At 47.2% G+C, this 27,659-nt stretch overlaps 1 protein-coding gene across 3 annotated transcripts; it reads left to right on the top strand.

Moving 5' to 3' along the window:
• The first annotated feature begins 2,346 nt into the window (after positions 1–2,346).
• On the top strand, positions 2,347–27,659 carry PSMB1 (proteasome 20S subunit beta 1). Of its 3 annotated transcripts, XM_064293463.1 has the most exons (7): positions 2,347–2,517; positions 5,837–5,944; positions 9,632–9,713; positions 12,194–12,323; positions 21,862–21,968; positions 22,201–22,409; positions 27,322–27,659. In XM_064293463.1, exons 1-6 carry the CDS (start codon positions 2,405–2,407, stop codon positions 22,384–22,386), a joined length of 726 nt encoding a protein of 241 aa, XP_064149533.1. In that variant the 5' UTR covers positions 2,347–2,404; the 3' UTR covers positions 22,387–22,409; positions 27,322–27,659. The 3 variants fall into 3 exon arrangements, with proteins under 3 accessions (XP_064149533.1, XP_064149531.1, XP_010599636.2); XM_064293461.1 differs by lacking the exon at positions 27,322–27,659 and having other exon boundaries at positions 22,201–23,057; XM_010601334.3 differs by lacking the exons at positions 2,347–2,517; positions 27,322–27,659 and adding an exon at positions 2,948–3,998 and having other exon boundaries at positions 22,201–23,057.

Genomic DNA, 27,659 nt, shown 5'->3' with positions numbered 1-27,659 from the left:
TGTGCATCAGGGTTGTGTCCTTTCACCATACCTATTCAATCTGTATGCTGAGCAAATAATCTCAGAAGCTGGACTATGTGAAGAGGAACCAGGCATCAGGATTGGAGGAAGACTCATTAACAACCTGTGATATGCAGATAACACAACTTTGCTTGCTGAAAGTGAAGAGGACTTGAAGCACTTACTGATGAAGATCAAAGACTAAAGCCTTCAGTATGGATTACACCTCAACATAAAGAAAACAAAAATCCTCACAACTGTACCAATAAGCAACATCATGATAAATGGGGAAAAGGTTGAAAATGTCAAGGATTTCATTTTACTTGAAGCCACAACCAACACCCATGGAAGCAGCAGTTGACAAATCAAAAGACACAGTGCATTGGGCAAATCTGCTCAAAAACAGCTCTTTAAAGTGTTGAAAAGCAAAGATGTCACATTGAAGACTAAGGTGTGCCTGACCCAAGCCATGGTATTTTCAATTGCATCATATGCATGCAAAAGCTGGACAGTGAATAAGGAAGACCAAATAATTGATGCCTTTCAATTGCAGTGTTGGTAAAGAATATTGAATATACCATGGACTGCCAAAAGAGTGAACAAATGTGTCTTGGAAGAAGTACAGCCAGAAAGTTCCTTAGACTCAAGGATGATGAGACTGCGTCTCACATACTTTGGACATGTTGTCAGGAAGGATCAGCCCCTGGAGAAGAACATCATGCTTGGTAGAGGGTCAGCAAAAAAGAGGGAGACCCTCAATGAGATGAATTGATTACAGTGGCTGCAATTATGGGCTCAAGCATAACGATTGTGAGCATGGCGCAGGACCGGGCAGTGTTTAGCTCTGTGGTACGTAGGGTCGGTATGAGTTGGAACCTACTCAATGGCACCTAGCAACAACAACGACGGTGTGAACATTCTCATGCATGTCTTCTGGTTAGGGAATTCCCACAGGATCAGAGGTGCTGGGTCATAAGAGTTGTGCATCTTCAACCATTGTACGTGATGCCAATCTGTTTTAAAAGTGGCTGTACTAATTTATACTCCCACCAATTGTTGTTGGGTGCCATCAAGTCGGTCTGTGCAATAGACGGAAATACTACCCAATCCTGTGCCATCCTCACAATTATTGCTATGTTTGAGCCCATTATTGCAGCCACTGTGTCAATCCACCAATAGGGTTCTGGAATGCACAGGCTCTGCATGAGCACAATTAAGCATTCTGGAATTACCATTCTTTGCATTGTTGTCCATAATTTGTTATGATCCACACAGTCGAATGTCTTTACATAGTCAATACAACACAGGTAAACATCTTTCTGGTATTCTCTGCTTTCAGCCAAGATCCATCTGACATTAGTTATGACATCCTTCATTCCATGACCTTTTCTGAATCTGGCTTGAATTTCTGGAAGTTCCCTGTCAACCATTTTTGAATTATCTTCAGCATAATTTTACTTGCATGTGATATTAATGATAAATCAAAACATGTTGCCATCAAGTGGATTATGATCCTGCAAGGTAGAGTAGAACTGCCCCATAGGGTATCCATGGTTGTAATCTCTACTGAAGCTGACTGCCACGTCTTTCCTCCAAGGAGCAGCTGGTGGGTTCCAACTGCTGACCTTTCGGTTAGTAGCCCAGCGCTTTAATCATGGCGCCACCAGGGCTTCTGATATTAATCATATTGTTTGATGATTTCCGCATTCCGTTGGATCACTTCTCTTTGGAATGGAAATGTATATGGATTTCTTCCAGCCAGAAAAATGCGCGCATCTGTGTTGAAGTACAGCCAGCGTGCTCCTCTAGAAGGGAGAAGGGTGAGACTTCATCTCGTTACGCTTTTTGGATAATGGTCAGGGGGATCAGTCCTAGAGAAGGACATCATGCTTGGTAAGGTAGAAGGCCAGCTAAAAAGACCCTTAATGAGATGGACTGACACAGTGGCTGCAAAAATGGGCTCAAAGCTAACAACGATCATGAGGATGGTGCATGACCGGGCTCTTTCTTTCTGTTGTACATAGGGTCGCTGTAAGTCCGAACCGACTTGATTTGCACCTAACAACAACCAAGAGTGTACTCGAGTTTCTGTCGTTCCACGTGTTTGCTAGTTTTTTTGGTATGGTCAGACTTTTTAAATTTTGTCCACCTGGAGTGAATTCGAGCGGTTTCTTAAGAAAACCCTGACACCTATGTGGGCTTTCTGTAACAGCTGGCGCCACTACCAAAAAGCCAGGGGCGCTGGCTTCCGGGAGCAACGAAGAGCGTGGGGCAGAGAGGCCCGCCGCGCGTCGGAGACCGGAAGCGGATCCGTTTCCTGTCAGCACCGAGTGCAGAGCAGAGCTGCCCGCTTCCGGTCGGAGCCGCCATATTGCTGTGAGACAGCAGTCGCAGGCGCTGCAGGATGTTGTCCTCCGCTGCTGTGTTTCCTGCGCTCGGCCGCGACCTGGGAATGGAGACTTTCGGCGCCGCGGGGCCCTTGCAGCTGCGCTTTTCGCCCTACGCCTTCAACGGAGGGTAACGCCCTGGGAGCGCGCGCTCCCTTCCGCCGTCGTTTCCCTCGCTACCGCAGCGCCTCTGGGGTCGCGGGTGTGAGGGCGCCAACTCCCTGCGTGCCCTTCCCGCCGCTGCTGGGATTCGCTCCGGCTTGGGCGCACGGCCTGGGTTTCCCTGACGGCCCGGCCTCCGCACGCGGTCCTGCCTCACTTCCCTGACGGCCCGGCGTCTGCACGCAAGGCCGCCTCACTTCCCTGACGGCCTGGCCTCCACACGCAGTGCCGCTTCACTTCCCTGACGGCCCGGCCTGCACACTCAAGGCCGCCTCGCTTCCCTGACGGCCCGGTCCGCACGCAAGGCCGCCTCACTTCCCTGACGGCCCGGCCTCCGCACGCAGTCCCGCTTCACTTCCCTGACGGCCCGGCCTCCACACGCAGGGCCGCCTCATTTCCCTGACGGCCCGGCCTCCACACGCAGGGCCGCCTCATTTCCCTGACGGCCCGGCCTCCACAGGCAAGGCCGCCTCACTTCCCTGACGGCCCGGCCTCCGCACGCAGTCCCGCTTCACTTCCCTGACGGCCCGCCTTCCACACGCAGGGCCGCCTCACTTCCCTGACGGCCCGGCCTCCACACGCAGGGCCGCCTCATTTCCCTGACGGCCCGGCCTCCACAGGCAAGGCCACCTCATTTCCCTGACGGCCCGACCTCCACAGGCAAGGCCACCTCATTTCCCTGGCGACCGGCCTCCGCACGCAGGGACGCTTTCACGCACAGCCTGCTCCGCAGCGAGAGTCGGGAGGGTAGAGGTTGACATCCATCCTCCGGCCTGGGAATGCCTTCGGAATGCGCCTTAGGGCCTCGCGGGTCTGAGCGGTTCACCGGCTAGAGGCCGAGGGGACAGGCTTGTCGGAAACAGCGCAGTGGTCGGCGGCCCCGGTGGCTGGGCGCCCAGTGATGGCTGTAGATGCAACACTTCCCAAAAAGTGGCTTCGTCATTTTCTGTTATTTTAAATTGAAGCTGGGATTGATTGACCAGAATTACTTTTGTAAATTAGTGTGTCTTTCTCTTTGCTTTTAAATGTTTATCTTAAATAGAAAAAAGCTCAGAAGAGGGACTTTTTAATAGGATATATTCAAGGTGGGTTTTTTTTTTTTTTAAACTAGCGCCTTTTTAGTAACACTTTTGCCTGATACTACACTGAAAGAATCAGGATTGTGGAGCTATAAATTGAAGCAGTGGTTATGGTTTACCAACCAAATTTTGTACAAACACAATTTGAACAAACAAATGATTCTTTGAGAAAACCAAAAGTAGAAATCAGCTCCATATGAATTTCAAATATTGTTGCGAAATTTTTGAGTGTGCTGGCAAGAGTGAAAGACTATGATTTTGCCCTGGTTCTGCCCGTACATGGCACCTCTCTCAGCTTCTTGAACCCACGTTTCCTTGTCTGCCTTAGCCACTTCATGCATTTCTGGGAGAATTAAATGAGAAGCATTTGGTAAGTTGCAAGCAGTTCTTGTTTAATCCTTATAGTAACCAAGTGATGAATGATATTAGCCCCGTTTTTACAAACAAACCCAGGACTCTTAGAAGTCATGAAGCTGGAGTGAGATTGAGCCAGGGCTTGAATTCATCTCTCTCTGTCACAGCTGAGTTTGTATGTTCTTGCACTTCTTAACGCTTCCTGTTGTGATTGTTAAATTGTAAGGCAGCCTTTAGACCCATTTCATAGAACAGTTATAAATTCTGTATGATAGGGTTTTCAAGGTGGTCAGTATTCAGAACTCATTTCTCACTTTCTAAACTCTTGTAACCCAGCTTAAGTCATTACTGCTCTAAAAGTTAATTTCTTACAATTTTCTGATTATTATTTTTTTCTAAATCTTTGTTCTTTATTGTCTATTGCTGCTGACTCTCAAAACTCCACTCTTTGCTTCTACAAAATAATGCTTACTTTTTTACTGCCTGGTCAGTAGTTTTCAGAGGTTTTCTCCATCTTGCTCAGATAACCTTAGTGGTTCTTCTCTGTAATTATAAAATCTTTAGCTGGGCATTTGGGATCCTCTGCCTGTTGTCACATAAGCCTGATGCCCCTCCACTGACTTACACAAAAAGGGTCCTGAATGAGCTGCTTGAATGTACTCTTTGAATTATTACCTACTTCCTTTGATTGGCTCAGTGGTTCGGTGCTTGGCTAGCAACCTAAAGGTCAGCAGTTCGAACCCACCAGCCGCTCCATGGGAGAAAGATGTGGCAGTCTGCTTCCGTAAAGATTTTAGCCTTGGAAATCCTATGGGCTAGTTCTTTTCTGTCCTGTACGGTGACTGTGAGTCATAGTTGACTCAGTGACATTGGGTTCAGGTTTTCCTTTTGATGGCTGTATGTATTACCTGGCATGCCATCCTTTTCTCCTTCAAAGCTTTAGCTCACATTCCATCTTAGTAGTAATAATGGCCGGGGTTAACCAAGTACTGCATTCTGTGTGGCACTGTGCTAGGTCCAGCATGTGAATTATGCCATCTAATTCCCAGTCACCCGTAGCACAGGTACCATTGGTGTCATCCACCTGAACTTGTCCAGTCACACAGCTACTAAGTGGCAGAGACGGGTTTCTGTCTTGGGTAACTCCTGAGCCCAAGTGCTTGTTTCTAAGAAGCCAGAGTTGAGGGCCATGATATGTAGAGTTGGAGAAAGTGTAATCAGAACCATGTAACTACACCCCTCATGCCATTGCCATGGTGATAACAACTGACACTTAGCCAAGGTACAGTTATATGCTAAGCACTGTTGTCAGGGCTTCACATTTATTGACCATTTAGTCCTTGAGGCACTCTAATGAGGTAGCTAGTGTTATGGTTCTATTGTATATGTGAGAAAATGGGGGCATTGAGAAGGTAAGTAACTTACCCAACCTATCTGCTGAGTGGGAAGGCCAGGTTAGAACCCTGGCAGCTGCTTCTGGAGTTTGGGCCCTTAGCCTCCCTGTAAACTACTCTTAATATGCTGTACAGCTGTGTTGGTACCACTGACCTGGTCCTCTAGGCAGGGCCATGACCACCTGCTGCTTCATGGCATCAGGACCTACATGAAGTAGGCGTTTACTTGTTTGGTGATGGTGGTGATTCAGTGGCTTTTCAGTTACCTCCCTGAGGAACCTGTGCTTTGGTGTAGGCTTGGCATTTTTTAGGTAGTACTCACAGCTGTTTTCCAGATGGCTTATAGCCTGATCCCTGCCCTGCCCTACCCCCCTCCCCCACCCCCTGTTGTTCACTCCCCTACTTGGGAAACATTACCATACTGAAGAATTCAGTAATTTTTTTTTTCTTTTTCCCTCAGCACTGTACTGGCAATTGCTGGAGAAGACTTTTCAATTGTTGCTTCTGACACTCGATTGAGTGAAGGGTTCTCAGTTCATACCCGGGACAGCCCGAAATGTTACAAACTGTGAGTAAATGTCTCAGGACACATTTCCCAACTCCTTTGCGAAGACTTAACGCTTCTAAACAAATGGTTTCGTGAGGTTTCTTTAGGTTTGCTGTTGGGAGCTTATCTTGAGTTTTCCGTAGAAAACAATCTTATAAATTAGTGTTTCCTGATAATTTTTCTGCATACAATCTGATTTGCCACATCTAGGTACTAACAGTGCTGTGCCAGCCTAAACTTTTTTTATTCCATGTGTTGAAATGAGTTCCTTCATGTGACCTTGTGCCTTGGTCTTATAAAAGGTCTTACAGGGTGGAAAAGAAGCAACTTGGGAAATTTTTCCCCTAAGCCCCGAGTTGTTACAGGTGCCCTAGTTCTTTGGAGAAGCTTGTTACTTTGGCCCAGGGAAGAAGGCAGTCCCTGCCGGCAGAAAATGACAGTTATCATGCAAATAGATGGAGCCAGTTGTGGTCCAGTGAGGGGATTGGTCAGTTTAGTCCAGTGAAGGAATTAGTTATTATGCAAATAGGTAGAGCCAGTTGTGGTCCAGTGAGGAGATTGGTCAGTTTAGTCCAGTAAGGGAATTAGTTATTATGTAAGTAGATGGAGCCAGTTGTGGTCCAGTGACGGAATTGGTCAGTTAAGTCCAGTGAGGGAATTAGTTATTATGTAAGTAGATGGAGCCAGTTGTAGTCCAGTGAAGGAATTAGTTATTATGCAAATAGATGGAGCCAGTTGTGGTCCAGTGAGGGGATTGGTCAGTTTAGTCCAGTGAGGGAATTAGTTATTATGTAAGTAGATGGAGTCAGTTGTGGTCCAGTGAGGGGATAGGTTATTATGGAAATAGTGGCTTGAAAATTTGCACAGTAGGATTGAGCCACTTGCGCGTATAGGGAGTCATCTTGCAGAGATGGTCAGAGGTAAGGAGAAGAAGCAAGGAGAGAAGAATCAGAGAGAGCTGAACTGAAAGCCTTCGGGCAGGCTTGCCAGTAGAGCTGAAAGTGCTGTAATACAGAGGGTCAGGGGCTGTAGTGCTGCAATACTGAAGATGGCAAGAGGCCTAGAGAGGGAGCAGGTGCGATCAAGCGTATGAGGCTGAGAGTACACACGTGCCTGGTGGCATGCACAGCCAAGAGGAGATCTGTCCTGAGGGGGAGTGTATGAGAGCTGTCCTACACTGAGGAAGGGAGGGGTGTGCTCTTCACCTTGGGAGAGCCTTTCAGACCTTGCCCAAGTGCTTCCTGACACTAATCCTGAGTTATAGCTTATTATTTCCAAGTTGATCCTAATCCCAAGTTGTAGCCTGTTATTTCCTTAGTAAACTGTATAACTAAATACAGTTTGTGAGTTCTTTGAGATGTTGCAACAAATTATGCAACCCAGTTGAGAGAGAAGAGAGCTGAGGGAGGGAGATGGTTGATGTCCGAGATGGTGGGGTGGCAGCTTGGAGAAGGTGGCGATGTGGAGGAGCATGTTTGACCTCTGCCTCAGGAACCAGCTTTGTGCTGATTCTTGTTAATGAGATAATATGATTACCCCTGACATTTATCGTGAAAGTTTTGAAATATACAGCAGAGGTAGACTTTAATAGTGAACACCCATCTCCTAGCTTTACCCAGTACCATTTCGCTGTAATTACTTTATCACATATTTTTCCATTTTCCACCCCGATGTCCATTCGTTAATCCACTAGATGTTTTTAAAATCTTCCCTTTTTTTCACCTGTTTAGCCAGTTTTAATGGGCTAGATGAATTTTTTCTAAAACCTGAAAGTAAGTCTGTATGTAATTAGAAAACAGAATTGTCTGTATATATCATCTAAGTGTGTCTTGCAGATCAGCTGTGGTTTGTATTTCACAGTTTTGAAAATGCTCATAAATGGTGGTTAATTTCTAGGTTAGTCCACAAAAGCTGGCTATACCTAAATTGTGATAGGGTGGGACCAGGCAGAGCTTTGGGTCCTTTGGACAGGGCATCATGGTATGGTAGGGAGCAGGTAAAGAAGGAAAGAAAGTCTGTCTTCCTTCCTGGCCCTCAGCTGGCCCACGCTGTAACCTGAAAGCCAGTGGATGGATGTCTGTCTTCATCACCTCAAGCCATCTGTCCACTTCCTTCACCTTTGGTGCCCTCTCTCCTGCACGCCACTTTTCCTCTTGTAAGATGTAGCTTCTGTCATTTTCAAAGCAATTAAGTGTCATGAAAAACTTAAGAACACAAGTTTATATATAGGTACTGTCCTTGTACAAGGTTCTGCTCATCTCTGTAACATTTTGGCATGTGCACTCATGTAAACACCCTCTCTTATTTATGAAATGCTTTTGGCAAAGAGATGTAGATGATACAACATTAATGGACACCTGTGTCTTTCACCCATCTTCAGAATCCAAACTGATAAATGCAGTGGAAGCTGCTCAGGCCCCCTCCTGTGTCATCGTGAACCCCGCCTCAGGGCTGACTTGGAGCCGGGCATTCCCCACTCCCCCATGTTTCAGACTCCACATTGAGTCTTTATTCTTTGTGTGAAAACTGCCATTCCTTCACTGTGTCTGCGTATTTGCAAAAGTGTCTGGAAAAGCTCTATGACTCTGTCTAACCCTGTCGAAGCTGTCAGCCCATCTTGGGGAGAGATGTGGGAGCATCTCACTGTGCAGTGAGGTTGGCCAGGGACTGGATCTTTAAATGCTGGCGTGACCCTGGAAGTGCCGGTGGCTCCCAAGTGGACAAGACTGGTTGTGTAGGTGGGAGGGCTTCATAAATTTCTGAAGGAAAACTTTTTAACACGTGGCCTCTGCTCAGTGTTTCCTGACAAGCTGGATTTAGGTTTCCTCATAGGTCAGTATCAAGATTTAGGAGTTAATTTTTGGGACACATGGTTGAATTTTATGGGCGTACCATAATTTAATTAGTTCCCTGAATAAGATGGTTTTTGTTTCTTTTGCTTGGGGAGGTCTTAAAACCATAGATACATTAATGCAAGTGTGTGTCGTTGCTTGCTTCTGTGAGTCTCGACAGGATGGACTTCTCCCAAGGGAGTGACTGAGTCAAAGGGATATGCTTTGTAATTTTTACTCAGTACTGCCGAATTGCCCTTCTAAAAAGTTAAGGCAACTCAAATGCTTTCCAAGTGTCTGGGAGCACCCGTTTTTCACAACCTCACCAACAGTAGTCTTTATTAAGTTTTTCAAATTTCAGTTATCTAATAAATAGAAATAGTTTCTTGTTTAGATTTGAACTTCTGAGTGCAATGGAGGGTCTTCATATGTTTACAGTAATTTTTTTTTTTTTAATCTTTATCGGCAGGAGCCCTTTGTAGAGTAAGGAAATTAAAATTAGACTTTGATCATATGTGCGGCCAATGGATCTTTTTAGTTGTTATTTTCTTGACTTTGTTCATATTTTTCTCCAGAAGCTTTAATTTTTTTTGTGTAGTCAAATTTATGAAACTTTTCTGTGTGCTCTTGGGTTTAAACAGACCTTTCCAGGCCAAGATTATAAAAACCCAGTCATGTTTTCTCTAGTCCATTCGTTGTTTCATTTAGTTGTTGGTCCACCAATAATTTATTTGTTGTAAGGAGTTGAGGTACAGAGATAATTGTATGACAGCCTGATAGACAGCTAGTCTATTGGAGTAGTAGTTTTAAATTTAAAATCGTGATATGCTGTGGTTTGCTGTCAGTCAGCTCAGTGCACTACAATGTGCTTTTGCAGAACAGACAAAACGGTCATCGGGTGCAGCGGTTTCCATGGTGACTGTCTCACGCTCACTAAGATCATTGAAGCAAGACTAAAGGTAGGTGGTGTTGTGTATGTCCATGCTGTTGACAAATCAATAACGGATTGTGCAGTTCTTGAAGCCTCCAGCATGACTGGCTGAGAATAGCTGGAGAGGCATCAACCCACAGTTAGGCTGTCTGTGTCATAGCCGCAAAACAAGGCTGCTGGAGCATCATTAGGGAGCCCAGTGCAAGCCACTGCAGGTTCCCTGTTAGGCTCTGTACAGAGCAGAACAGGGTTCTCTACCCTTTAAGAGGAGCTGAAGAGATTTCTTCTGAAGAGGCTCTTCCCTCCAAAATAGACAAAACAAGCCCTCTTTAGCGGAGGTTAGCCCAGATCACCTTTTAGGCCAGAGCTTGGTTTGGAGCCGCCTGCTGACATGCTCCATCTAGTTGACCAGATGCAGGGGAGGGATGAGCAGGCAGGCGCCTGGAGTGGGACCCAGCTCACCACTGCCCCCTCATGCCCTGGACAGCAGTCACACCCCACTCGCATCCTGGTAAGCTTTACTCAATAGCCAGCTGAGGAAAAGTCTTTATACACAGTGGGGATAGGATGGAAGAGGGGGTGGTGTCAGGAAGAGACAAGGCCCAGATGCGTGCCTGAGTGGCAGTGTGTGGGTGGGCACTGTCACTGCCACTAGATGTTTGGAGTGGGAGGCAGGGAACAGAGCCATGCTGAGCAGAAGCACTTCTGGGCTTGATTAGGGCTCAGGGAGAAGAGGGTCCAGGAGATGGAGTGTATGAAAGTGGGCTGTGCGCAGTGATGACCACTAAGGTCCTTTCTCAGGTGGCAGCAGTGCAGGCTTGGAGCAGGGGCTGACTTAAGCACGGTGTGAGGAGTCACTCTGTATCTCAAGCAGGTACAGCCTAGTAGGATTGTTCAGATAGCTCTGATTTATAGCATCAGTGTCACATGCCCTTTGTTATTTAACTTTGTAGGATACACATTGTCATGTTTACATTCTCACCAAGTCCATCTGGTACATGAAAGGATTAGCAGGGGTTGGTCACATTCTGCTCTATGTGTTTGTGAATAAAGCTTGAGGTTATTTACACGTGTGAGTGGTATCCTAGCACATAATGGACTTATTTAATTGACTCTTGCCTTTTTAGTGTGTAGAAATGATTTCACTCGATATTTATCAATTGTAAAACTTACTTAAACTTTTACTGACATTGAAAGCTCCAGTGACTTAACGTTATTGGCTTTTGTATTTACACCAAACCAAAAACCAAACCCACTATGAGTCGATTCTAATTCATAGTGACTCCTTAGGACAGAGTAGAACCGCCCCATGGGGTTTCTAAGGCTGTAAATCTTTATGGAAGCAGACTGCAGCATCTCTCGTCCATGGAGGGTCTCATGAGTTCCAAGCGCTTAACCGCTGCGCCACCAGGCTCATTTGTGTTTACACACTGACTCCTAATGCGTATTTTTCAAAAAGAAGAGGACAAAAACAAGGACACAGGTCAAGGTCGTGTTTTGTTAGTAAAATGAAATAAGGAGCAAGGAGTTCACCTTAACGCACAGCCCTGACTTTAGTAATGTATTATGAACATGGCTCAGTGAATGAAACGAAACTAAGAATCTTTGCTTTGGGAGCTTTTTTCTTGGATGAGATGCTGTGGGTGATTTAGACGCTGCACACAGTGTGGCTGACCACTGACCCTCATTGTTTTGCCCACATTATTTGACTCCTCAGAGGTGCTTGCTGTGTGATTGACAGAGAAATTGGTGAACTCGAAGGCATCATATGTTTGCATTTCTGTAGAATTTCTCCATCTGTTGAATAACTCAGGAGTCCAAGGGTGTAACGAACCTAGGATTGAGAACTGCGGTGCTGTTGTCCTGAGACCCTGTTCTGGACACTCGGTTCTTCCCTGTACATGCTTAAAGGAGCATGGTTGTCAGCCTGTGCTAGAACCACACAGAGAAAGGACACTGCCCTCGTGTCTGCTGCTTGCACAGGCTGCTCACTATCTGCAAAGAGGGACTTGATATCTGGGACTAGGGCAGCTTTGCAGCCATATGGTCTCTGTGGCAGTACTCACCTCTGCTGCTGTCATGGTGCAAGAGCAGCTACAGACAGTATGGGATCAGTGAGCATGGCTTTGTTTCCATAAACCTTACTTACAGAAGCAGACAGCAGGCTGGTTGGGCCCATGGGCCATAATTTGCTGGCCCCTGTCTAGATGTGGAGTGATGGAGAGAGTAGATTTTAGCCCAGGTCACCTGAGTGAGTGCCTGTGTGTGAGCACGCATTTGCTTTTAAGTTAGCTATGCCCAAGATAGGTTGGCACGCAAACTCAGATCTTTAAGCCAAAGAGCTGAGGGCAGAGTTAGCATTCTTCCCTTTAAAATTCTTTTTGGACCCAAACTGGTAGGGTGTAGTAAGCAGTGGGTTTCTCTTAGCAGTGCTGTGCCGTGTGAGCATGAGAGAAAGGGCCTTCATGGCTGTTCGCTGAGGCTTGTACACCCTCTCCACCTCTGCAGATGTACAAGCACTCCAACAACAAGGCCATGACGACCGGGGCCATCGCTGCCATGCTCTCCACCATCCTCTACTCAAGGCGCTTCTTCCCCTACTACGTCTACAACATCATTGGCGGGCTCGACGAGGAAGGTAGGTGTTTTCAAGTAGGCGGGAAGGAGCATAAACGCACCAGCTTGAGAGCCCAGTTTCTGATAAGAAAAGTGACAAGAAACTGAAGCTAAAAGAGGGAAGGAAGCAATGATCCAAAGGCACAGCGAACGGCGGATTAGAGTTGCTCTGATGGTGACTGTTGGGATCAGGTGTGAGCTCAGAAGTCGAGTGTTGGCATGTGTTTCTTAGAGAAAGAAAGCTGTCTGGAGAAGCTTGAGCTCAGCATGACCTAGTAATGATAGCATGTTAGCAAACATATTTGACTTCAGTCATTGTTAGCAAGTGTCATCCCAGGTGCTCCAGATGGTTGGTACATGTGTCCCGGGTCACTTGGTGGTTAGAGTATGTGTCCTGGGTCACTCGGGCCGGTTGGTGCATGTGTCCCATGTCATTAGGGGTAGTGGGTAAATGCTTCTGTGTGCATCCCCAGTCGCTCCAGGTGGTTCAAACATGCGTCTTGTGTCACACGGGGTGGTTAGGACGTGCGTCCTGGTTCACGCAGGTGGCTAGGATGTGCATCCCCAGTCACTCGGGTGGTTGGTGGATGCATCCCGGGTCGTGAGGGATGGTTAGTATGCATCTGCTGGTGTTTTCAGAGCTTTTTGAGACTTCTCTTTGATTTTCTGTCAATCAGACTAGGAGGGCCTTGGACAACCTGTCTTGTTACTTCGTGTTTCCGCCTTGCCTCATTACTTACTTAGTCACCACTTGTCACCAGTTTTGATTTGATGCTTCTAGAGACCCCCACAAGCTCCCCGAACAGGATATGCCACTATTTAGTGTTGGAGCAGACGCTACAGAGATTACGTGCCCTTTTATACAAGACAGTACCTCTGGGTGTTTGCTCTAGGAGATGGTAGCGCTTGGCTCATTTTCCCTCTTCCTCATCAGCATCTCCCGTGACAGGTAGTCTCCCTCCTCGTGGAGTGCATGTTGATTTCTGTTGTGCCCATGGTAGGTTGTGATGAAATACCTTTCTCATGCAGCTGTCTTGTTTTTCCTAGAGTTACGTTTCTCTCTAACAAGATTTTTATAACCTTCTGTCAGTTCTTCGCACTGTCTCGGTACCCTTTACCACCTGTGGATCCTCTCTGGTGTTTTCAGGCCTTCGGTCCTGCTCTGTAAGGCAGCTGCCACCGAGAAAACATCCTTTGCTTTGCTCCCGGCATTGGCTTCCCTGTGTCTTGGGCCCCATGTTTTCCTTTCTTGGTGTACTTCCTTCTTTAGGTGGCAGACACCTCTCAGTAGATTACTGAAACAAGAGTTCATGGGACAGTTTTGAGACATTGCTTTTAGGATCTTTTTTAACACCCCATGTTCTGAAGCTGCATGGTGCTGCTCCTCATCCAGGCCTTTTTTCGTTTTCTGTGCCCCTTCTCTTTTCCTCCTCTCCCCCACCACCTGCAGGATTAGCCCCTAATTCTGTGTTTTTTTTTTTTTTTAATATTATTTATCTTTGTTTTTTTATGAAGATTTGTGTAACTTTAGTTTTCAGTCCTTTTCTAAATTCTTTTTATTTCTGCTGTCTTTAATTTCCAAGAGCTTTTTCCTGTTTTCTGGTTTCCTTTTTTCTGAGCGTCCTGTTCTTGTTGAGTGAATGCAGCAGCTCTCTGCATTTCATCATACTGCCTTTTCTCTTTTTGCTTGTTGATTTTTGGCATCTCTCTTCTACGTTGGAGGCTTCCTTCGAATTCCTTTTGGCTGATGATTCTTACTTAAGAGGATGGCCCAAACACCTGGTGGTGGAGAGAGAGCTGTGCCAGCTGCCTCCTGACAGGTGCCCTGCAGTGATGGGTGGTAGGGGGTGCAGCACTTTTCCCGGCGAGGATCCTGTACCTTTGCTGGATGAGGCAGGGGGGTGCACCTGGTACAGCATTCTAGGCCTAGAGGAGGAAGGAGGCCCAAGGGCTCTGCTTTCTTTCTACCGTTCTCACTTACAGCATCAGTTTTTGCTCCTGCCCTTTGCCCCGCCCACTGGTGAGCCCAGCGTCCCCAAGCCCAGAGTAGCTGCTTAATCTCTGAGAGACTCTGCCTCCATCTTCTGTGGAGGTGGAGGGGTCCAGGAGGACAGTGCCCGCAGGGAACAGTGTGGCTACCACCTGGCTGGCGGCCACTGCTGCTCTCTAGCTGCTGTCAGGTCTCTTCTTACATTTCCCTAGATTAAAACTGACTTCAGGTTCTTTGCACTGAAGACAGAAATTCTTGCTGAGAAATGTTACACAGCACTGGGGATACACAGATGAAAAAAAGCCATGGCCCCAGAGACCATTCCTGTTACACTCCGTAAAGGTGCTTCCCATGTTTCCGAGCCCGTACGTGCTTGTGCATACACGTGCAACTCTGAAAACAGGGTCTCCCTCTGCGTGCTTCCTGTAGCTGTCACTGCATGTACTGTTATGGCAGTGACCTCATGCCCATGTGTGTAGACATGCACTGCAGCGGAGGAGACCGCACACCCATGTGAGCAAACGTGTGCCATCACTCTTAATCACTGGGCATTGCACAGCGTGTGGCTGTACCTGACCACTCTGAAGGTGGCTTCCATGGGACACCCTTGCATGTGTATTTTGAGTTCTTCTGTAGTTATGCTTGGTTTTCCGGGGGTGAATTCCACGCAGCTAAGCTCCTGGGTCAATGGATAAACCTTTGCACTTTGAGGACTTGGCTGCCACCATGGGGCGGGATGCCACTGTGTGCATCCTCCCCAGTGGCAGGATTAACTCACTTAAAAATGTTTGCCCATTGAAAGGGTTAACAAGACCAAAAAGTGGTTCTTTGAAAAGATCAACAAAATTGATAAATCATTGGCCAAACTGACAAAGAAAAACAGGAAGGGAAGCAAGTGACCCGAATAAGGCATGAAATGGGCGATATCACAACAGACCTAACTGAAGTTAAAAGAATCATAATAGAATACTGTGAAAAATTGTACTCCAACAAATTTGAAAACCTGGGGGAAATGGACAAATTTCTAGAAACACACTACCTACCTAAACTAATACACAAACAGAGGTAGAACAACTAAATAAACCTATAACAAAAGAAGAGACTGTAGAGGTAATTTTAAAAAAAAATCCCCAACAGTAAAAGGCCCTGGCCCTGACAGCTTCACAGGAGAATTCTACCAAACTTTCAGAAGAAAGTTAATACCAGAGTATAGAAAAGGGTGGAATAGTTCTGAACTCATTCTCTGAAGCCAGCATAACCCTGATACCAAAACTATGTAAAGACAACACAAAAAAAGAAAATTACAGACCAGTATCCCTCATGAACATAGGCATAAAAATCCTCAACAAAATTCTACCCGGTAGAATTCAGCAACATATCAAAAAAATAATTCACCATGACAAAGTGGGATTCATACCAGGTATGCAGGGGTGGTTCAACATTAGAAAAACAGTCAGTGTAATCCATCACATAAATAAAACAAAAGATAAGAACCACAGGATCTTAACAGTTGATACAGAAAAGACATTTGTCAAAGTCCTGCATCCATTCTTGGTAAGAACTGTCAGCAAAATATGAATAGAAGGGAAATTCGTCAACATAACAAAGGGCATTTATACAAAGCCAACAGCCAACATCATCCTAAAGGGAGAGAGTCTGAAAGCATTCCCCTTGAGAAGGGAACCAGACAAGGATGCCCTTTATCACCTCTCTTATTCACCATTGTGCTGGAGATCCTACCTGGAGCAGTAAGGCAAGAAAAAGAAATAAAGGGCATCAAAATTGGTAAGGAAGAAGTAAAAGTATCCCTGTTTGCAAATGATATGATCTTATACACAGAACACGCGGAAGAATCTACAAGGAAACTACTGGAACTAATAGAAGAGTCCAGCAAAGTATCAGGGTACAAGATAAACATAAAATATCAGTTGGATTCCTCTATACCAACAAAGAGGACTTTGAAGAGGAAATCACCAAATCAATACCATTTATTTTGGAGTAAATCTAACCAGAAACAAAAGACCTTTACAAAGACAACTGCAGGACACTACTGCAAGAAACCAAAGAGACCTACATAAGTGGTAAAACATACCTTGCTCAACATTGTGATGATGTCAGTTCTGGCCAAAGCGATCTACAGATACAATGCAATTCCAGTCCAAATTCAAAGAACATTTTTTAATGAGATGGAGAAACAAATAACCAACTTCACAGGAAAGGAAAGAGGCCCCAGATAAATAAAACATTCCTGAAGAAGAACAAAGTGGGAAGCCTCACACTACTTGATTTTAGAACCTATTTCACTGCCACGGTAGTCAGAACAGACTGCTACTAGTACTACAACAACAGGTATATAGACCAGTGGAACAGAATTGAGAATCCAGGTGTAAGTTCATCCACCTGTGAGCAGCTGATATGTGACAAAGGCCCAAAGTCTGTTAAATGGGAGAAAAGACAGTCCTCTTTAAGAAAGGGTGCTGGCATAACTGGATACTCATCTGCAAAAAAATGAAGACCCATACCTCACACCATGCACAAAAATTAACTTAAAATGGATCAAAGACCTAAATATGATATCTAAGATGATAAAAATCTTGGGAAAAAAAAAGAGGCAATTCCAGGAGACTAATACATGGAACAAACAATAAAAAACATAACAGTGCACAAACACCAGAAGGGAAATTAGATAACTGGGAGCTCCTAAAAATCAAACACTTCTGCTCATCTAAAGACTTCACCAAAAGAGTAAAAAGACAACGTATAGACTAGGGAAAAGGTTTTGGCTACAACATATCTGATAAGTGTCTAATCTCTAAAATCTATAAAATATTTCAAAACCTTGACAACAGGCAACCCATTTAAAAAATGGGCAAAGGATGTGAACAGACACTTCACCAAAGAAAACCTTCAGGCTGCTAACAGTTACATGAGGAAATGCTCACAATCATTAGCCATTAGAAAAATGCAAATCAAAACTGCAATGAGATACTGTCTCACCCCAACAAGGCTAGCGTTAACCCAAAAAACAAAGTCAGTGTTGGAGAGATTGTGGAGAGACTGGTGGGAATAGAAAATGGTACAACCACTTTGAAAATCGAATTGGCACTTCCTTAAAAAGCTAAAAATAGAACTACCATATTATCCAGCAGTGCCACTCTATGGAATATATCCTGGAGAAATAAGAGCCCTCACACAAATAGATATGTGCACACCCAGTGCAGCACTGTTCACAATAGCAAAAAGATGGAAACAACCTAGGTGCCCATCAACAGACGAATAGATAAATTATGGCATGTTCACACAATGGAATACTACATAACGATAACAGTGATGACTCTGTGAAACACCTCACAACATGGATGAATCTGGAAGGTATTATGCTGAGTGAAATTAATCACAAAAGGACAAACATTGTATGAGACAGCTATGTTAAGAACTGAAGGTTTAAACACAGAAGAAAACATTCTTTGATGATTATGAGGGTGGGGAGGGAGGGAAAGGGGAATTCACTAACTAGATTAAAAAAAAAATCCAGTTGCTGTCGATTCAATTCCAACTTGTAGGGACCCTATAGAACAGGGTGGAACTGCCCCATGGAGTTGCCAAGGAGCGCCTGGTGGATTCAAACTGCTGACCTTTTGGTTAGCAGCCATACCACTTAACCACTACACCACTACACCACCAGGGTTTCCACAAACTAGATAGTAGACAAGAATTATCTCAGGTGAAGGGAAAGACAACATACAATACAGGGGAAGTCAACATAACTGGACTAAACCAAAAGCTAAGTTTCCTGAACACAGCCAAGTGCTTCGAGGGACAGTGTAGCAGAGGCAGGGGTCTGGGGACCATGGTTTTGGGGGACATCTATGTCAGTTGGCATAACAAGGTTTATTAAGAAAATGTCCTGTATCACACTTGGGTGAGCGGCTCCTGGAGTCTTAAAAGCTTGTGAGCAGCCATATAATATGCATCAATTGGTTCCAACCCACCTGGAGCAAAGGAGAATAAAGACCACCACAGACTCAAGGAAAACGTTAGCCCAGGAGACAAAAGGGTCACATAAACCAGATACTCCATCAGTCTGAGACCAGAGAACTAGATGGTGCCCGGCTATGACCAGTGATCGCCCTGACGGGGAAAACAACAGAGTCCCTGATGGAGCAGGAGAAAAGTGGGGCGCAGAACTCAAATTCTCGTAAAAAGACCAGACTTAGTGATCTGACTGAGACTACAGGAACCCCAGAGGTTGTGGCCCCTCGATGCTTGGTTAATCCAGAACTAAATCCATTCCAGAAGCAACTCTTCAGACAAAGATTAGACTGGACTATAAGATACAAAATGATACTCGTGAAGAGTGTGCCTCATGTTCATGGTTCAGGTAGCTACATGAGACTAAATTGGCAGCTCCTGTCCTGAGGCAGGATGAGAAAGCAGAAAGGGATAGGAGCTGGTTGAATAGGTATGGGTAATCTGGGGTGGAAAGGGAGAGTGTGCTGTCACATAGGGATTGCAGCTAGGGTCACGTAACAACGTGTGTAAGTTTTTGTATGAGAAACTGGCTTGAGCTGTAAACTTGCACTTAAGCACAATTAAAAAAACAAAGTTTGCTCCGTAGCTGTTTTACTGTTTACGTATGTAGAGATAAGTTTTCTTGATGCTGGGCATCTTGTTGTTTTTACTGGCCTTTTGCCTTTCTTCGGGGTTGACCCTGTGTGAACCTTTGCTTGCTTGCTTATTTGCAGGTTAACTTTGTTCCTGTTGCCTTACTGGCACTCGTACAGGTGCATCCAGCCTGTGACGTAGGGTAACACCTCTTCTCTTCCCCCAGTTCTTTGCCTCTCACTGTCTGGGTGTCTGGTGACGTGTTAGTGTGTGCCTCACGTAGTCAGCCCTGCCAGTCTTGTCTCTGTGGCTGTCAACTCCCACCTTGTCGCACAAGGTCTCCCCACCTCCAGAATCACTGTTTCTTTCTAGGAGCTGTTGGGCTTTATTCCCTCTTCTCGTTTAGGTCTTTGCCTTTTGGGGTTTCTGGTGATGAGAGAAGCACTCAGGCTGCAGGCCAGGCTCGCTGTTCTGCCCTGACCTGCACTTGCCTATTCTGGGGGTCTTGGAGCCTGGTGGCACAGTGGTTAAGTGCTGTGGCTGCTAACCAAAAGGTCAGCAGTTTCAATCCACCAGCTGCTCTTTGGAAATCCTACGGGGCAGTACTACTCTGTCCTGTAGGCTTGCCATGAGTTGGAACTGACTGGACAGCAGTGGGTTTTTTTTTGTTTGTTTTTCTACGCTGTGCTTGTGGACAAACCCCACCCTTTTGATCCATGTTTTCTTTCTACAGCATGTGGTTCTCTGAGATGACTCTACCCTCGGGAATACCTCAGCCTCACTCTGTGATCTATCGGTCTAGCAACAGATGTCCCCTTTGGCTGTGCCCCTCATGCCCTCTCTTTTTTGTGATGTGGTTACTGGACACCAACTGTGATGTCACTCCTGGTCCCAGTGTGCTTCCAGCAGAAATATGTCTCTAGGTTCTCCCAGGTGACCTCAGATGCTGCCTTTTCCAACAGGGAATTCTGCTCATGTGATTCTGCAGTGGAAATAGTGCCCCTTGGGTGGAACAGGACGGTCCCTATTTCCTTCCCACCTCTCAGGACAGGGGTGTGGCCCTCGGGTTGTGAGAGGGTGGTCTGTGTCTACTGTCTTCGAGGACCAACACTCAGAGCTGCAGTGGAGTGTCTAGGTGCTGGTGTAAGGTCTGTTCAAGCCACATCTGTTTGTGAGCCGTACTTTCTCACACCTAGAACACAGTTGTTTTTAAAAGGCCCCTTATGGATCGAATTGTGTCCCCCGCAAAGTATGTGTTGTAAATCCTGCCGTACTCGTAGTTATAATCTCATTTATGAATGGGTTTTATTTGTTACGTTCATGAGGCAGTATTAGTGTAGGGTGTGTTTTAAATCAGTCTCTTTTGAGATTTAAAAGAGCAGATCAAGCAAACAGCAAGAAAAGCAGAGATGGGGAAGATACAAGCCATGTGATGGCCAAGGAACCAAGGAATAGCAGCTGAAAAGTGACAAGGACCTTCCCCCAGAGTGGGCAGAGAGCGAGCCCTCCCCTAGGGCCAACCCCCTACACTGTGAAGGAATAAATCTCTGTTTGTCAAAGCCACCCACTCGTGGTATTTCTTTTATAACAGCACTAGAGAACTAAGACAAGGCCTTTTTTTTTTTTTTTTTTTTACGAAAATTACAAAGTGATACTTGCTCTTGTAATACCTCCAAATAATATAAAGTATGTGAAGTGATTTTCTCCCTTTTCTGCCTACAATCCCATCTAAAGACAACAGTTCCAGGTGTGTGTGTGTCTCCCTAGACGTCCATGTGTGGTACTTGCACATGTATGTAGACTGTGTGTGCCAGGGGCTCCCCCACTTTGCATCACCCAATGTGTACACGCCTGCTCTCCCAGGCCGAGAGTGTGGGGTGGCAGCAGGTGCGTCTGAGCTCTCAGGAGACTTGTGTCCTGGGAGCTGCTCTGAGTGCTTGACGCTTGCGCCCCTCACACCCCCTGAGTTCACAGTGACGCTGTCTTACAGCCAACTTGCAGCTTGGCCAGACAGTATAGGAGGCAAGGGCTTCATGGCCAACTTGCAGCTCAGCCAGGCCATGCAGGGGGCAGGGGGAGCCAGCAGCCTGTCCCAGTCTGCTTTCTCCTGGCCCAGCATGGATACCGTGTCCTACCAGTGGGCTCAGGATGCTAGTAACGTTGGGTCTTTTACATGATGCAGAAGCGACCTCATAAAACACACATTTCTGTATTTGTTAAAAGCTTTTTGTAGGCTCATTCTCACCTTCAGGCGAGGTAGTGATGGGGCTGTAGGTTATGTGCTTTTACATTCTGACGGTTTGCGGCCAGATTGCACCTCAAAACAGCATAGCAGTGTATGCCTGCTGTAGGAGTGCCCAACCTCATACTCTCCGTCCTCTACAGCTGCTGGTCAGGAATGAGCTAGATCTAGGTCCCAAATAAAGTAGTGGTTCTTAGTAGCTCTGGGAGTGCAAAGCAAGTGGTCACATTTTGGGCAAAACTGACCCTTTGTATGTTACATTTGTATTTCTCTGACATTCTTTATTAAATGCTAGTTGTGTGGTCCGTATGCCAAGGAGTGCGCTCACTATGACCCATGTGCTGGAATCCTAGCTCTTGGTTCAAACCAGCACTGAGCTCATGCATAGGAGTGGCTGAGGACTTAACATGCTGCATTAGCATGGTCCCTGGGCAGTTACCTGTTGTTTGTGATGTCGCCTGGTGGCCAGGGCCACAGGATGGCAGTTAGCTTGCAGAGGTTCCCGCTGGCAGACATGCGGCCACAGCCCTCATAGGCGTGGGTGTGGGCTGACCCTGGCACCCTGAGGTCCGGGTGGAGGGAGGGACCGACCTGAGGAGGCCAGCTCTGGCCATGGGTATAGACAGTGAGTGTGCTTTTTCTCTCTCCTTTGACTGGAGCTGTTGTGACCATGATAGGGTTGGTGGCAGTGTGTCATCCTCACAGAATCTGTTCTCTCCCCAGGGAAGGGGGCTGTGTACAGCTTTGACCCAGTGGGGTCCTACCAGAGAGATTCCTTCAAGGCCGGGGGTTCAGCCAGTGCGATGCTGCAGCCGTTGCTTGACAACCAGGTAACACCATGCTTCCCTGTGTTCGGCATGTGCTCTGGGGGGCGGGTGTAGTGGGTCTACTCCCCCATCCTCACCTGTGTCCTCACCAGAGGGCAGCTGTGTCTGTGGTCCCTGGCCACCTCAACCTGGAGGTCAGGGTGGGTCGTGGGCAGTCCAAGTGCTGGGGAACTTGAGCTCCATTGTTGGACCGTCTGCCTTCCCCAGCCCAGGTTCCCTCCTCTTTCCTCTCTAGGTTGGGTTTAAGAACATGCAGAATGTGGAGCATGTCCCGCTGTCCCTGGACAGGGCGCTGCGCCTGGTGCGGGATGTCTTTATCTCTGCTGCTGAGCGAGATGTGTACACTGGGGACGCACTACGGATCTGCATTGTCACCCAAGAGGGCGTCCGCGAGGAGACTGTGCCCCTGCGGAGGGACTGAGCTGCTGACCACTGTTGAGTCAGGTCAGCTGTATCTGCGGCTGTGGTCTGCAGCTGTGGGCCGGCCACCTGCTTAGTTCAAGGCCTGGTGGCTGACCTGCTTCATCACTGGGCCTGTGGGCAACCCGGTTTATTAAAGAGCCTGCGTGCCATGACCGTGTTGTCCTCTCTTGGCTGCGAGCTTGCCAACCCTCCCCTTTTCTCTCTCTGTGATTTTTATGTTTCAGGGATGAAAACTTCCCTAAACAGAGGTCATGTCAGCTTTCCTTATGTTAATGAGCAAGAAGTATATGCAGAAAAGTCAACCTTTGGGTCAACTTAGTCATCTTATAGTGGTCAGCCCACTCTGTGAGGAGGGCCTTTAGGCATTCTTGGGTCCAGGCAGCGTGCTCTCAGGGAGGGTTATCTTTAAACCACACAAAGGGGTGGCTTACTCTGATTTTATTATGATTTTCATGGGTGAAAGTGGGCTACCTCAGGATTTTCATTCCTTTCACTGTTAAGAAGCAGTCTGGAACGGATGGCTGTATTTTTAATGAAATTAACCAGAGTGGATGCAAAATTATAAAGACAAATAACTCTCTAAACAGGCTTTAGTCAGAGATCTGGAAAAATTGTTACACACACTGCAGGACCTGATTTTTGATAGCATTAAAACAGCTTTTGTTTAGAGCTACTAATTACATTTTAACTCCGTTATAATGGAGTACTTTTCTTGGTGTCGAGCAAGTCAAATTGGACCACATAACACAGGGTACACCTTGCTTTGTAGGATAAGTCTGTGCTGTGGTCAGATTGGACCACATAATGCAGAGTGCACCTGGCTTTTTAGGATAACAGTATGTGGTGTAGTCAGATTGGACCATGTGACACAGGGTACACTTAGGTTTGTAGGATGACAGCCTGTGCTATAGTCAGATTGGATCACGTGACAGGGTACACCCAGCTTTGTAGGATAACAGCCAGTGCTATAGTCAGATTGGACCACGTGACACAGGGTGCAACTAGCTTTATAGGATAACAGCCTGTGCTGTGTTAGATTGGACCATGTAACGCAGGGTACACTTTGCTTTGTAGCATAACAGTCTGTGCTACAGGCTTCACCATGTTGGCAGTTAATCTTAGAAACTGCTTTTGTTTATTTTATCTCGTTTTAAAAAGAATTTAATTCAAATGGTCAAAAACTCCTAGAAGACACGTTTTAAAATCACTACAGGTGTCTGTGATCCCAGGTGTTCCTCAGCCACAGGCACTGGGGTGGGTGGTGAGGTCTGCGCACATCTCTTGGAGTGCCGACTAAAACCAGACAATCCTGTTTCAAAGACATATTTTTATCTGTAATTTCATAAACTACATCTATTTCTTGCCCAAGGAATTTCCTGCTGATGTTGGCATCGTTTTTCACTATTTTAAGTTATGTAAACATGTGAGTGCCAAAAATGTTCTGCAAGGCCCTCGTCTCCCAAGGCTTCTAGGAGGTTCTGCAGATTGAGAAGAGATGAGTGGTGCATGGTGGTGGTTCTCGATGTCTTTGTAACTACGTTCTGGTACAAACTCGTCCAGTACCCTCACAGGCCTAGAACACAGTCTCATTTGAAGTGCCTCTGAGGCACGCTGGAGATGCGTGGTCGACAGTGGGCTGCATGAGCATCTCCCAGGTCTACCTAACCCTGCTGCTTGCTGTGGTAGTGCCATCTGGCTACAGGCTGATGGGCAGCCTTCTGAAACTGGGCAGAGCTCGAGGTGTGCTCAGTCACAGCCTCTGGCTCCAACTAGAAAACTGCCAAGATGCAGGGTCCGCTCCCGGGCTGCGCCATGACCCCTTGTGGCGCGTGGGATCTGAGGAGCCCCATACTGGTTATGTTAACTGCTGGGTGGCATCAGTACAACTTGATCTGTACACTGAACTGGTGCTGTGTAGATGCTTGTGTTTTAAATACCAGTTTGGGGGGTTGGGGATGGGTGGCAGAGGGTCTTTGCTCCAGCCTGTGCCTGAGGTGGGTGGGAAGGGGTAAGCTAGCCACTCTGCCAGTGTCGTCCAGCACATCCTAGTCCTCCGGGCCGTGGTATGTGATGGTGAGCATAGTGGCTGCACTTCTGGGGAGATGAACACTTAGGGAAATGGCCTAGGGATGAAGTCACCCAGAAGGCTCCTGGTGACTACCGGAGGTGGTACCTTTCCCCCCCTTTCTGTGCTGACAGTGTCTGACTCCAGATCTTTGTCCTTACTATGGACCACATTGTGATCGCAGGGCCTTCCATCAGAACCGCAGGCTTGTTACAGGCCCTGACTCCTGGGTAGGGCACAAAAACCTGTGTTTTTGTCGAATACCGGGTGATTATTGCCAGACAGTTTAATCAGAAGTAGCCTGTGGGGGACGTGAGGAGGGTTTGTTAAATGGTCCTGACCTGCAGTGGACGGTGGGTTGGTGATACATGCGTGGTACCTGGGCCAGGAGCCCAGCATACCCACCAGGAAGGGAGGTGGAGGGGAGAGGGTGTCTGTCAGCCCCTCCTCTGACCTGCAGCCTTGGTGGTGAGGGCCCTGGGAGAGCTGCTCCTCCTCAAGGGGCCCCATGTGCCCCTGCACCCCCCAAATGAGGACATGTGATCGTGCCCACCTACCCCAGCCTGCGGGGACTTGGCCTGCACAGCAGCTTCACCTCGCCCCAACCCCTCAGCCACTCCCAGCTGTGTTCTCAGTGATTCGGCTGCTCAGTACTGACCACACTCGGTGCCCACTCTCCCCTGGGGCTTGTCAGTACTGCTCTTCAAAGTCCTGATGGAGCTTTGTCATCCAGTGAGCCGTCCCAGCCTGTGTAGATCTCATGGGTGTCTTCTGTGAGCCATCGGCATTACATGTCAGAGCTATTGCTATTTCTTAAACGGTGCCCCCAACCCCAATTAGGAATCACTGGTGGCACAAAGGGTTAAGTGCTCGACTACTAGCAGAAAGGTTGGTGGTTCAAACTCACTCAGAGGTGCCTTGGAAGAAAGGCCTGGTGATATGCGTCAAAAAGGTCACAGCCTTGAAAACCCTAGGGAGCAGCTCTACTCTGCACTCACGGGGTTGCCACAGGTCAGAATCCCAGTGAGTAATAACAGCTCCCCATCACTATATTCCCATTGAACAAGACTTGGGGGGTACTTTTACTTATGATTTAAAAAGATAAAGAATATTTGAAGGGCCTGGAATGGATACTTTTGTTGCTGTTGGTTGAAAACTATCAGCCCCCACTTCTGATAAGAAAAACCCTGTACCAGTGAGCAGTTCCCAGATGTTTTCACACCCCTGGAGCCTCCAGGGGCCAGGCCTGGGCTTAAACTTGGAGGCCACTGGGGCCCCTGTTTTCCAAGTCTCACTTGTCTGGGGCATGGGCTGTGTGGCTTGAAGGCAGGCAGAAGTTGGGGCAGACTGACCCACTGGCTCGTGGTTCCCGGCACAGGTGGGCTTGAAATAGGCCCCAGGGCCACTTGGTCTGTCTTGGATGGTGGTGGCCCTGCCCACTCATGTCTGTCGGGAAGCTGTGCTGTATGGACTCACAGTCCAATCAGGACACGTGTCCTCTGCTGAGTGGGGTGGTGTACCAGGCCTCGTCGGGCTCCCCCACCCGGTCCCCACGCTCCTCTCTACAGATGGCCTTTCGGGCTTCCAGCCATCTCTTTAGCCCCTTTGTCTGAGCTGGCGAGTCATCTTTGAGAAACATTTTTCTTATAATGGAAAATCTTGATTCGAAGAACATGGGGTGTGGATCGCACCCACAAGAGCGGACTTTCTGGAGAGCATGGGTGGTTTTAAGTGGGATGTCACCATGCTTTCTCAGTGCCTAGGTCTCCATGAAACGGGGTGGGAAGTTTAGGGCTGTGAGTTGGCACTGTGGCCACCAGATGGCGGTGTTGGCCCACCCAGCCGCCATGTGCACTGCGATGGGTTTGTCAGTAGAACTGGCCTAGCTCAGTTTTGCTCCTGGGAGGGAGCCCAGGCTATCTTACCCATTTCATCACCTGGAAGAAGGGTACTGCTAACACAGTTGCAGCTCATCCTTGCTACCACAGTGGATGGGGCAGAGGAGGGAAGGATGGTGGGGCTGTGGCGGTATGGGGAGACATGTGAGAACTACAGGCTCCCATGAACAGACTGTTGGCCCGAGAGGACATTAGAAGTTTTGCCAGGCATCTGGGTGCTCCAAGGATCCAAGTCTCTGAATGCCGTGGAGGTTCCTGGTGAGGATTCAGACAGGCTGTAGGAACAGTCGTCAACACCTTGGAGAATGTCGGCAGGGTCATGTAGCAAACCTCTGACTCAGGAAGTCCTGGGACCCAGTGGTGCCAGTGTTCATGCTCCCCACCTCTGGAGGTGCTGGATGAACTTGGCTTCCTTGTGTTTAACACGGGGTTAGGGTTAGGGCTTCTGGTCTAACAGGGCTTATTCCCTTGGGGCCTCTGACCTGAGGGAGGGGCCTTCCCCTGGGGCCTTTGGGCTAGGTGGGCCCTCTGCCATTGTCTGGCAGGGGCAAAATGTGTTCTGCACGTATCACAGGTTATTTGTTTTTTACTCTTTGGCTCAGAAAAGGAATCAAGTCTGAGGCAGATCCCATCACTGGAGATAAAGGAAGGTCTGTGATTACAGTGGCATTTCCAAGCCAGAGGTTGAAATATACTATGATACATGTTCTGACAAATAATTTGAATTCAAGGTTGTTCTGAAAATCTCAACACTTTTATAGACTTGCTTTAAGAGTCCCTGCTTAATTTTGTTTTGTTTTTAAGCATTTCTTTTTAACTATTTCAAAACCTGTAACTGGCTTCTGTTTTCTCTGCATTCTTGACTCTGTCTCTCATACAATTTTCATTTACTTTCTGGAAGTGATTGTTGAGGGCACTTCAAATTGTTCCTCCCGTCTGTAACAGTTTTGATGTTCCCCTCTGACCTTAGGGAGCCACATGGATGCCCTGAAGTGTTCACAGGCTCAGGGCAAGAGGACCCACAGACCTTGCTCCTCAAGCCTCCAACATTACAAAGTCCCACTGTGATTCTCCTGCCGAACTACTTGGGAGGATTTCCTCTGAAAGTGCTCATGGCAGCTAGAGCAGCTCCCGCACTTCCGAGAAGAGGCGTGGACAAGAGAGGCAGAGACCAGAGGGCAGGGGTGGGGGCCCTGAGGCACCAGGGGTCCTGTGACCCGTGACCATTCTCCAGACAGAATATGGAAGCAGAAAGCCAGCTTTGCTTTGGGGGAGCATCTGACATTAAAGTATGACTTTTCTGAGAAA

Source organism: Loxodonta africana, chromosome 1 (assembly GCF_030014295.1).
Source record: "Loxodonta africana isolate mLoxAfr1 chromosome 1, mLoxAfr1.hap2, whole genome shotgun sequence".
Taxonomy (NCBI): domain Eukaryota; kingdom Metazoa; phylum Chordata; class Mammalia; order Proboscidea; family Elephantidae; genus Loxodonta; species Loxodonta africana.
Note: the sequence above shows the minus strand (reverse complement) of the source record. Positions and strands in the feature narration are given on the sequence as shown.